This window comes from Salminus brasiliensis, chromosome 15, assembly GCF_030463535.1.
Source record: "Salminus brasiliensis chromosome 15, fSalBra1.hap2, whole genome shotgun sequence".
In the NCBI taxonomy this organism is placed as follows: Eukaryota; Metazoa; Chordata; class Actinopteri; order Characiformes; family Bryconidae; genus Salminus; species Salminus brasiliensis.
In genome coordinates, this window is record NC_132892.1 from 23606744 (window position 1) to 23618621 (window position 11878).

At 40.6% G+C, this 11878-nt stretch overlaps 1 protein-coding gene across 2 annotated transcripts in view; it reads left to right on the forward strand.

Annotated features, from left to right (window-relative positions):
- agpat3 (1-acylglycerol-3-phosphate O-acyltransferase 3) overlaps positions 1-11878 on the forward strand; it is a 28670-nt gene that overhangs the window by 13719 nt on the left and 3073 nt on the right. Inside the window, exons 1-9 of one of the 2 annotated variants that reach the window (XM_072657439.1) lie at positions 116-617; positions 791-852; positions 2940-3157; positions 4979-5148; positions 5555-5716; positions 8473-8626; positions 9698-9800; positions 10751-10826; positions 11593-11791. In XM_072657439.1, coding sequence (XP_072513540.1) covers positions 2980-3157; positions 4979-5148; positions 5555-5716; positions 8473-8626; positions 9698-9800; positions 10751-10826; positions 11593-11791 — 1042 coding nt within the window. In that variant the 5' untranslated portion in view covers positions 116-617; positions 791-852; positions 2940-2979. Of the gene's footprint in view, positions 1-115; positions 618-790; positions 853-2939; positions 3158-4978; positions 5149-5554; positions 5717-8472; positions 8627-9697; positions 9801-10750; positions 10827-11592; positions 11792-11878 lie in introns of those variants that run through there. The other variant, XM_072657440.1, reaches the window with a different exon arrangement.

Consider the following 11878-nt stretch of genomic DNA (forward strand, 5'->3'; position numbering starts at 1 on the left):
GAGAGAGAGAGAGAGAGAGGGAGGGTGAGAGAGTAAGAAAGAAAGAAAGGAAAGAGAGAGTATAACCCGATGGCGTGGCATTTGCAATGTAAAAGAGCGGCCGAGAGAGACCAAGCTTGAATGCGCGAGAGAGACAGAGACAGAGACAGAGACAGAGACAGAGACAGAGACAGAGACAGAGACAGAGAGAGAGACAGAGAGAGGGGAATTGGTTGGTGGCACTCCAACTAGGTGAAAGTTCGCATAAAGAATGTGGGTGGGTGAGCGCGTGTGCGTGTGTGTGACGGAGAGAAAAATGGGAGACCAGCGGTACGTTACGGGGCTGCAGTCTACCCCCCCCTCCTGCCTGCTGGCAGAGTAGAGCATTTGCAGTGACGAACTCTCACCGACTTCCTGCTGGATTTTCTTTTTTATCGGTTGGACAGGGAAGACGCACGAGCGAATAGCCCTGTTCACCAGTTTCGTGTGCTTCTGAGGTACTAAGAATCAGAGTATCGGAGTATTAGAGGAGTAAAGGACTATCTGCTGGGTGATTGGAGCGTTCAATGTTGCGTCCATTCAGGCTGGAGTGGAGGCTGTATGGTAGGACTGCCGAGGCATGCTGCTGCTTCCACTGGGTAAAAATAGACATTGATAGGCCTGTCATTACTAGCAAGTGCTCATCAAGGTTTGTGCGTTTGTGCACGCACGCTGGCTGTGAAATGGAAGGTGCATTGTGCAAAAGTGAACACTTTGTCCTTTCTTTCTCTCTCTCCCTCTCTCTCTCCCTCCCTCTCTCTCTTTCTCTCAGGTCTGTGGTGTTGAGTGAGGGGCCGTGTAAAAGAGGACTGTAAAGAAAAAGATCCCACCGTGGTAAGTTCTGCACATGAGTCCCTGTATCTCAGTCTGGACACTGCTGTGTGACTGTGCCTTTTTTAAAAGTTTCAAAGTCCTGGTAAAAAAATCCAATTTTTCAAAATTCCAATATTTGAGTTTTCATATAGAATATTCACACACAGTAGGCAGGACATTCTGCCAATTAATGCTAAAGTGTGTATATAACATGACATTCTGCACTGGACTAAAGTGGGTTCCATACTGTGAATCGTTTTCTGATGTTTTACAGGCACTGTGATGGTTGCTTACAGACTTGGGTGTTTTTTTTTTGTTTTTTTTTAATTCAATCCATTCTAACCTTTTCCAATGAAATGTTCCCTATGCCACTGGCTGCACAACAACCTTGCATAATCTATCCACCCTCATGCTTAGCAGTTGGAGAGGTGTTTTTCTGCACCCCTTTTTTCTGATCATCTCTTTGGTCATTGTGGCCACGGGACTAGTTTTGAAAATGCATCAGACTAGATAGATTAGACTGGTGAGAACGCAGGAAAGATTTTCTTCTGAGGACGGTTTATGAAGGTCGTATTTGTGCAGGTGTTGCTGCACAGTAGAATAATGCACCACCACCTCAGAGTCTAAAGGCTAAACCATGCTGAAGGTCATTTGCTATCAACTGGTGGGGGTTGATTTGCCTGTCTAGCAATCCTCTAATGGTCCTCCAGACCTCAACTTGACCTCTGCTGTTATAGTTACCTGCCATTTCCAAAGAACACTTTACACTATTAACCTAAGGAAAGGCTTTCATATCTTCTTATGGCCTTCTCCTGCTTTATGGGCATCAGTTATTTTAGTTTTCAGAGGACTAGGCAGCTGCTTAGAGGAGCACATGGCTGATAGAACGAGGTTTGAGGAGTCTTTATTTATGAAGCTGCAACATTTGCTAATGAGGACTGAACAAGCTATTGAATTGTGCTTCTTTGCTTTTTCCCCCTCTAAAGTTGTACAAAACAATAATAATACACTAATATTGCGAAAAGAATAGCGCTTAATCTTTGGCCTTTTGGAGACCAGTTCATCTACTGCTCACTTAACAGCTCACAGTAACAGTTTTTAGTGGTTTTTAGATTTTTGTGTGTAAGCTTGGCTGCCTGTAGTTCCCTGCTGTACTCTTCAGTAAGGGAGTGCCACGATAAGTTCATAGACTGTATCTGTATGTTCAGTTAGCCAGACACATAGTATTGAACAGTGCATTCACATTGTGTGTGTTCTCAATTTGAGGCACAGTTCTTCCCCACAAGGTCATGCACTTCCCGGCTCTTAACGTCTCTGCACACTGACACTTCCTCAATGTAGCAGGCTGCCAAACACATTTGCTGTCTGCCGTTTGCACACAGTAAGCATAGCTGTTGGTGAAATGTAAGGCGTTTTCCAGACTGAGAGGAGAACTCAATCACAGTCTCATGTCTCTCCCAGAGTGGTGCTCTTCTACTGCATTTGCATGTTTAGATAAAAAGTTAAGATATGGATGTGCTGTGTAGCACTCAGTTTGCATATCTAGTGACCGTAATGTGTGGTTAGTTTTGCTGAAAACGAACAAACACACACACTGACTGCCATTCCAACATAAAAATGTATTATTTTATTTAACAGTAATTTAAAAGTAACATAATTTTACTTAATAAAAAGAGTAATAAAAAGAATATAGTGAAAGTGACTATATCATTTATATAGGTACTTAGTATTTATTACTTTACTGTATACATCTTTACTAACCTAAAACTAACCCTAACTATACTGACCTTAATCTAATCTAAGCCCTGCTAACCATAATATTAACCCTAATCAAAATCTAACTCTAAACCTAACCCCATTATATTTATATCCTAAACCTTACTATCCATAATCTTAACTCAAGTGGAACTCCATCCTAAACCTTACTAACCCTAATCTTAACCTTATTCCAAATCTAACACTAATCTTAACCCTAAACTAAACCTTACTAATCCTAATTGAAATCTTAACCCTAACCTAAACACTACCAACCCTAATTGTAGTCTTAACATACATACTCATCAGTAACCCACACCCACACCTAAAATTGCTTTTCCCTCTGTTTTCAGGTGTGCGTGTATGTGTGTGTGAGGCGTGGGCTTGTCCGTCATGGGTGTGTTGGCCTGGCTGAAGAGCCAGTTCATCCTGCAGCTCCTCATCGGTTTTGTCTTCGTGGTCAGCGGCCTCATCCTCAACTTTATTCAGCTGTGTAGCTGTGTGATATGGCCCTTCAACAAGCAGCTCTACCGCAAGATCAACACCCGCATGGCCTACTCGCTATGGAGTCGTGAGTACTTCCATGTCACTGATCCAGCCTAAGTTTTTTTTTTTTTTTTTTTTTTTTTAAGTCTGCCTCTCTCGATGCAAGGATCGTGTCGCTGAGAAGGAATGAAAGCTTATAACTACCGTTTAGCTTCGCGCAAGGGCAAGCCAGACCATGCGTTTGTATTAGGAAGTGACCATTTTTAACTTCTGACAGCTCTTAGCAGCTTATCCACTCTTTAACCGGAAGTTTCTGCATTTAAAAAAAGAAAGGTGCTACAAATTGGTCTTCGAGTGATGCCATAGAAGAACAAACATGCTTCTTTATGGAAAAGTGGTTCTTCTAAGGCTATGCTCAAAGACCCATTTGAAGCACCTCTTAATTTTAAGAGTGGACAGTCTGCTTCAGTCAGTAGAGTATTTTTTTCTCACAAGCCATCGGTAGCAGTCTATAGTGCTGTAAACTAATAATCAGATAATATTAATCTACATAAAAGCTGCTAATTGCTACATGCACCTCTTCAGTCCTGGACGGTTGGTCTCCAGCCAAGTTTGGTTGTTGCCATACTCAAACACTCAAACCCTCCTTGCCTAGCATTTAACTGTTGAGTTGAATCAGGTATGTTTGAGTAAGGCAACAACCAACCTTTGCTGGACACTGGCCCTCCAGGGCTGGACTTGTGCACTTACCTCATTCACTTGACCACTCAATGTTTTTCTTGCCCGGAGTGCAATGTTGCTAGCCTGGGGCATTTAATAGAAAAATCCATCAGAAATATGTAAAAAAAAAAAAAAAAATCCTGTTTACCCTTTTTATGGAACCGCCTCACATCTGCAGGCCGAGAGCAACAGATCTGTAACACCATGTGCTTTTAGGATGCTTGAATGCCCACTTTTGAATTTAGGACACAACAGCAGTGTAGAAAAAATGCCCTTCACTGCAGATATGTTGTCTTCTAGAATAATAATCTAGTTATAATTTAAATATATATTTAAATATTTGACCAAAAAGTTCTATTTTAGCTTGACAGCCCTCTTGCTTTAGCATGTGGGCATGTACACCAATCTAAAAAAGGAAACTACTATACTATGACTATAAAATGGCTGCTTTACCCCTACAACTTTCAGTTGAAGTCAGTGTAAAAAAAAAAAAAAAAATGTTATAAAGTTTTTGGATCATTTCTATTGGTTTGTTCATTTTAAAATTCTGACACAGTGTGAAGAACAACTACCAGACACACATTTATGTCAAAAAGTGAAAACGCTAAAAATGCAGATAAGATTTTTGCTGGGCAGCGACAGTATGTGATATGCATCACCAACTTTTAACAAAAACAGAAAGCTCTGAGAGTGGAGCCCTTGGACTGCACACATTGTTTAGGGAAGTTGTTGAATCCAGTCTTTGAGATACATAAAGATGTTAAAAACGGTTTGATGTGTCACTACAGATCACAGCTACAAGTCATCCACTTCCATAGGAAGTCACTCTGTCGCCTGCTAATGTGAACGCATGGAAAGTCCTTAAATACCGTCCTCAAAAAGACTTGCTTACCTGTTGTTAAACTGTGAAAATGGGCAGAATTGCCTAGCATAAATAACAAGTTTGACCTTTGAATACTGAAGTTAAGATTACAGGCCTCATCATTTTATTTACTGGAAAAGCCTGTAATTATAGTAAGGCACAAGAAAGTGTGTATCTATATTGTTTGTGCTGAACCCAGTGACTCCGACTGAGACCATTATTGATAAAGGCACAGTGGCCAAAAAGTGTGTTGGAACAGGGCGAATACTAATACACTAATAATAATTACTAATATAATAATTATTGATTTTGTGTTGTTTTCAGAGTTGGTGATGCTTTTAGAATGGTGGTCAGGGACAGAATGCACGCTCTACACTGACCAGGCCACGGTGGATAAGTTTGGCACAGAGCATGTCATCATCATCCTCAACCACAACTATGAAATTGATTTCTTGTGCGGCTGGACCATGTGTGAACGATACGGCGTGTTGGGGGTCAGTATGTTTTCAGCTGTTACTGTGTAGAGGGATGTACACTACAGGCTAAACATATGGAAGCAACACTTTATTTTTTCCCCCCTAAAATTTGGTGTAAAGGACCGTTCTCCCTGAAGCTTGTGAAGGTTTCCAGCACAGTGTAATACAGTACATCACTGCAAACCAGTGGAATATTAAAAATCAAATAAAAATCTACTACTAGAATTTGGTAAACTTCCTTGTCAGTGGTTGCCTGCTAATCTCCAATGATAAGCTGCACCACTCACACAGTCCCACTGCTTCCATACTTTTAACACGTAGTATACATCATCATCTCCCATCTCTTCATCCTCTCCATCTCTTGCTCTCACTTTATTATTATTATTATTATTATTATTATTTATTTTCTTTCTTTCTCTCCCAGAGCTCTAAGGTGCTGGCGAAGCGCGAGCTGCTGAAAGTGCCTCTGATTGGCTGGACCTGGTACTTCCTGGAGATTGTGTTCTGTAAAAGGAAGTGGGAGGAGGACAGGGATACGGTGTTCAAAGGGCTCCACCAACTCAAAGATTACCCAGAGTATATGTGGGTGAGTGCGTTCATCACGGATCTCGTTATTAAACATCTAATACTCGGCTGGCAGTGATAATTAGATGGAAGCGGACTTTAACAGGGGTCCAGACACAGGACTCTAGGTACAAGTACAAGTATCTGACTGGTCAGCTAGTGTTGTAACATAATGTAGTATTAAAACCATGGTTGTGTAGACATTAAATCTTATTTAATGTCTGGCATAGCTGTAGTTGGGTCGCTTTCAAAAGCTGAAGGCAGACCTTTGAGCAGTCTTTTGCTTTCTTATTTCATATACAAAGCCATTTTTATAAAGCCAAGTACTTTTTTTAAAATATGCATTAGTGTGCAGAGGTTTCAGGCACCTGAGCTTAGCTAAGGGAACGGAACATCAGACAACATTAGAACAGCTAAAGGTAACCAGAATTAATCTAACACAATTTTCTCATTTTGAAGAAAATAGTTGAGCTCTTGGGAGCTAGTTTGAAGAATGGGGCATGGTTTCAGGTTTCTCCTGGATTCCCCCAGTCAGCACTGCATGAATGTGTTCAATTCCACCACCAGCTCACCTTCATTAAGTGCTGATTTACCAAACCAGGTGTTTGATGCTGACTATAAATAATACTAGACATCAGAATTTTATTGAACACAGTGATGTAACCATGACTTTCTGTATAAATGTTATTAGTATGTCTTATAGCCAGAACTCCAACCCAACAAACACCAGCAAGCCTGAATGTTGGCTTGGCATGGCATATTTTTGAACGTTCTCCTACATTCACTGTAATGTAGAATCTTCCCACACATTCACACTGTTGAAGACTGTTCTCCACACTCCCACTGGTCTGTTGGGTTTGTCAGTTGATTTTCTGAACGTTATAATATAGAATATTGGTGTTTGTTGGGTCTGTGTGGAGTTTAGAGTGAAATGACCATTGTTACTTAGCAACTGGTGGTGAGCTGAATGAAACAAGTTGGGGGAAGTTGAAGCTTTTTAAACCAACCAGGACCCAGTTTCCAAAAGCATTCCAGTGTTAAGGCCATAGTACACTGACCAGACAAACATGGACAGCGTGAACAAATACAGCTCCTTTTATGAACTCTAGATTTTAGGTTTTTAATGTTTGGTTGACATGCTCTGGCACTCTTTAGGATGCTGGTGCTCTTTAGGATCATCCGAACTGACAGAGATTTTGTTCAATGTGATGGTCGCTCGACTGTTTATGACCAATGTTGTGCTATGGTACTTTTAGAAACTTTTTAGCCCTAATTGTGTGGTTGAAATTAACAGTTGAACGGTGTTGTACACTATATGTCCAAATGCTTGTGGATATCCTTCTAATGTATGCATTCAGCTACTTTAAGCGCACAAACACACACACAGCTTGTCTAGTCTCTGTAGAGAATTGCAGCTAGTAGAATAGGACTCTCTGGAGCAGATAAACATGAACCTATTGGCACTATTTCTAATGCTAGCCATAGACTAGAGGGATATAAAGGTCCCCAGAATTGAGCCGTTGAGCTGAGGAATCTTTTGTGTTCTATGGATTATGTGCAATTAAATCCTCACATCAATGCTCCAAAATCTAGAAGGAAGTCTTCCCTTGACAGTAGAGACAGTTACTTCAACAAAATCAGGATAAATTCTTTTTTTTTAATATATATATATACTTTTGAATTTAGAAGAACAATGAATGAGCAGGTGTCCCAATACTGTTTTTCAAGATCGTGTTTATCTTTCTAAAGTATTACAAACTACATGCAGATGCATCTTTAATGTTACAGTGTCTGTTCTTGGCCTTGGACAGTTCGTTCCCTCACTGACCCATATTCAGTGAGTGTATTAACTACTTAATCTTGGTGGTTGGGTACACAGACTACTACTCTGTTTGGATATACAATATTACATCTGACATTTCGTAATGTTCAATGTCATGCCCTGTATGTTGGGGTCAGTCTAATTTTGCTCTAATTCTTTGTCAGTTCTGCCCAGATTATTAGTTTCTAAGGTCACAGCTGATGATGTGTGGCTGCAATTTACACAAACACAAACCTTGTCACAAATGTAGTCACTACGTTCAGGATTATTGAAAATGAGCAAATTTACACTATATGGACAAAAGTATTGGGACACCTGCTCATTCATTGTTTCTTCTGAAGAGTTTATCTTGCTTTTGTTTGAGTAACTGGCTCTACTGTCCAGGGAAGGCTATCTATTTGGAGCATTGCTTTAAGGATTTGATTGCATATTGTGACAAGATATTAGGTGATTAACACTCCAACTCAAACAAAACTCCCCTAGTCTGAGAAGTATTGGATGGAGCGCCATCATTCTGGAGAACACAATTCCACTGCGCCCTAGCTCCGTGCTGAGGGCTGTATACCCTTCTAGCGCACACCTGGCATTAGGCATGTTGCCAATAGTTTTAATAATAGTTTTAATGATTATCTGCTCCTGAGAGTCCTATTCCTTTGGAAGTAATTCTCTACATAGACTAGATAAGCCAGGTGTGTATATGCATATCTGTGTAAGCAATGGGTGCAACTTAAAATTGCTGAATGCATTCATTAGAAGGTGTGTCTGCAATCATTTGGACATATAGTGAACATTGTATAGCTAAAAATTTGCAAAAGTTATCCTAAAGCCTGTGAGGGATCAACGTTAAGCTTAGCTTCCATTACTTCTTAGCTGAATTAGCCTCATAGCTCGACTACATTTCGGTGGCTTAATTTCTTTAAGTTTATATACGTGTGTGTGTGTCTGTGTTCCTGCAGTTTCTGCTCTACTGTGAGGGGACACGTTTTACAGAGAAGAAGCACCAGATCAGTATGCAGGTGGCCGAAAGCAAAGGCCTGCCAAAGCTCAAATACCACCTACTGCCACGCACCAAGGGCTTCACCACCACAATGCAATGCCTCAAGGGAACAGGTGCGAACTTGCACGCACACATGCACACACATGCACGCATCACTGAATGCTACTGCAGAGCCTAAAAGGGCAAGCAAAAACACAAGCACTATCAACATTACACACTGGCCCAGATGTATTCAGCATTTTGCACCAATTTTAGGCTCAAACAGGGCACTTCCTGCCTGAAACACCCTGTGTTATTGATGCAGGATTACACTAGATGTCTTTCGCGTTGTGGAGTACAGCTAAATGTTTGCTTTAATGAAGATTCAGTGGCCACTGTTAACGCTTTAAAATCAGGCCTGATATAGTAGTAGAGTCTCCGGGACCTTTTGGGAGATTATTATTAGCAGTGGCTGTGTTCAAAGACATTGTGACTGAACGTTTACCAACATTATCAACATGTTTAGAATCTCTGTTGTACATTTGTCATTTTGTAGAGGTAATAGAATTACTCTCGTAGAATGTTTTGGTGTAGCTTTATTAACACCACCACTGTTGTGGTGTTACAAAAACTTTATAGTGACTTAAATCAACATTTATGTATAAATTGTACCTTACAATATCTGCTTTAAAATCATCCTGTGCTTCACTGCCTTGTAATATGGGAGAATGGCATCTCTGTCATTGCCACTCAGGGCTCAACTGCTGCTGCACTACAATGTAACTTTAGTGGAACTGCATGAGGCCTCTCACAAATGTGTAACACTACCTAACCTGAGTCATATTTGTATAAAATCACAATTTCAACTGAAAGTAACGTTAGGAACTTCAACTTGACATTATGGAAAGAAACACTGTCCCACTTTAACACAATCCCAGTGTTTCTCAGCCCATGGGGGCCCATGGGGGCTCCATCAGACAGTTCTTGTAGTTGGCTCTGTCCTACTTCTAAACACACCAAAACCGAGATTAACGGTGTCGCCAACGGCTATCTCCTAATTTGCATAATTGTCCACATTTGCATAATTGTCTAAATATATTTTAGTCAATCACTAGGGTGGTCTACAAAGTCGCTAAGTTGGCAACACTGGCTGGTACCACCTCCTGGCATCATTATCTGACCAATCTCCTGTTCTTGTTTTTCAGTAAAAGCAGTATACGATGTAACCCTGAACTTCAAAGATAAGGAGAACCCTACACTGCTTGGCCTCGTCAGTGGCAAGAAATACAAAGCTGACATGAGCGTCAGGTTGGTAATTGCTCTGTTAAAGACGTTCTGTTTTCCTGTGCAAATGACATTGACTCAGAACACACTTAAAACCTATACCAAACCTTCCGTTTGACAGTTTGAGAAAAATTCATAAGAACAGCTTTGTGGCAACCTCTCTGCTAATCTAAATACAGGACATCCTTCCAGTTATTGTCCATAGTAATGTACTGGATGCTACAGACAGTGCAGAAGAGGTTAAAATCCTTTTAAGCAGCCAGTTGAATATTTCACATCATGTGCCACTGTAGTATTTTTTGGGCAGTGATTGTACAAATGACTGTAGGGGATCATCTTGTCCACAAGAATGCAACACCCCCCCCCCTGTATGCATATTCTCCCTTTTGCAGCTTCAAACTGATGGAACTGATGGCAGTCTCTTCAGATTTTCAGTGCCATGTCTTTCACTGTAGCAAAGTGGAATAGACGCTTTACACATTGGTAAATGAAAGCATCTTCTGCCAGGCCAGTTTTCTTGTCTGTGGACACTTCAGTGCACTCTTAAGTCAGTTGTCAAACACCAGTACTGCCTTTACTCGCCACTTAATTAGCTTGACAACTTACCAGAGATTATGCCCACAGCAGGGTGGAATCAAAGTAAACAACTTCACTTCCACTGTGGGCGTGAGCGGTGGCTTATAGCAGACACAAACAGCTGCCACCTGAGCGCTAAGCTGACAGTTACAGTTCTCTGTAAAATACTGTTGTTATGGGAATGTGAATGGGATATGTTCAGATGTTCTCAGAACAGCTTTATACTGGAGTGTCTGAGGTGATACCCTTTCTGCATTAATGTATACTCTGCATGTTTTGCTAATAAATAAAGCCATCTAATGTTTATTAACACCCATGCCATCAATATCTGTGTCTTGGAGTGACACTGCCCTCTAGTGGTGCACTGAACAGGTTTCTGTTTCTGTTCTGTCCTGTAGGCGCTTTCCAGTAGAAGAAATCCCTGATGATGAGAAGGAGTGCGGTGACTGGCTTCATAACCTTTACCGGGAGAAGGTCAGAGGCTCATCTTGTATACATACAGTGTCTATAAGAGTATTCAACCTGTGGATGTTTGCCCCTTTTATTGCTTTAATAAATTAAATCATGGCCAATATAATTTGGCAACACGGCAGTATAACTTTTGACAAGAATTTTACAAACACAAATGTCAAAGTGAAACTAGATTTCTTCGTGAATTCCTCCATACATGAGGAAAAGCAAAAGCATGAATATCTTCTATGTATCTTCTGTCTATCTATTATTCTTCTATATTATCTATTATAATATATCTTGGTCATATGCAGGTGTTAATTTACCTGTTCTGCCAGTAGTCCTAGAGTTTTTTTGTTTTTTTTCTTAGTTTTCCAGATTTTTCATCTTGACCTCCACAGTTCCCCTGAATTGCGATATATTTTAATAACATTCTGCACTGTAGGAACCACAAACCGAAAATTATTGGCTATAGATACAGATAGGATACTTCTTATAGATACTTATTCTCTGCAGAGTGTTAGCAGAGCGTTTGCACATATTTGCTTGTATTTATTGAGAAATAACAATTTGGCCAAGGGTGCTCAAACATTTACATGAGACTGTATAATCTAACATGCAGCTGTATTGCAGTTCACCATAGAGCTACCTTAGCCAGAATTTTATTGTCATCCTTTTATAAGTAAGGTTATTGCAGCAGGTATTACACTGGCGATCAGCGGTCAGACACGACTTTCTAGTATGAACTAGTCAGTCTCTCATATTCGCTGTTTGTTTGTTTACTTGGTAGGATGCACTACAGGAGTACTATGAGAAGGAGGGCAAATTCCCTGGCACCACCATCAAACCAAAGCGTCGGTTATGGACACTGCTGAACTTCTTGTTCTGGGCTACGCTGCTGCTCTCCCCGCTTATTAACTTTGCCTGGGATGTCTTCGTCAGTGGCTCACCCCTCCTCATCATTGGCTTCATGCTCTTTCTCATTATCGGTAAGTATCTTCAAAAACGTTCATTTTCACATAATTTCTAATGTATTAACAATATGTATTAACCCACATCTGTCTTTCTGTCTGTCT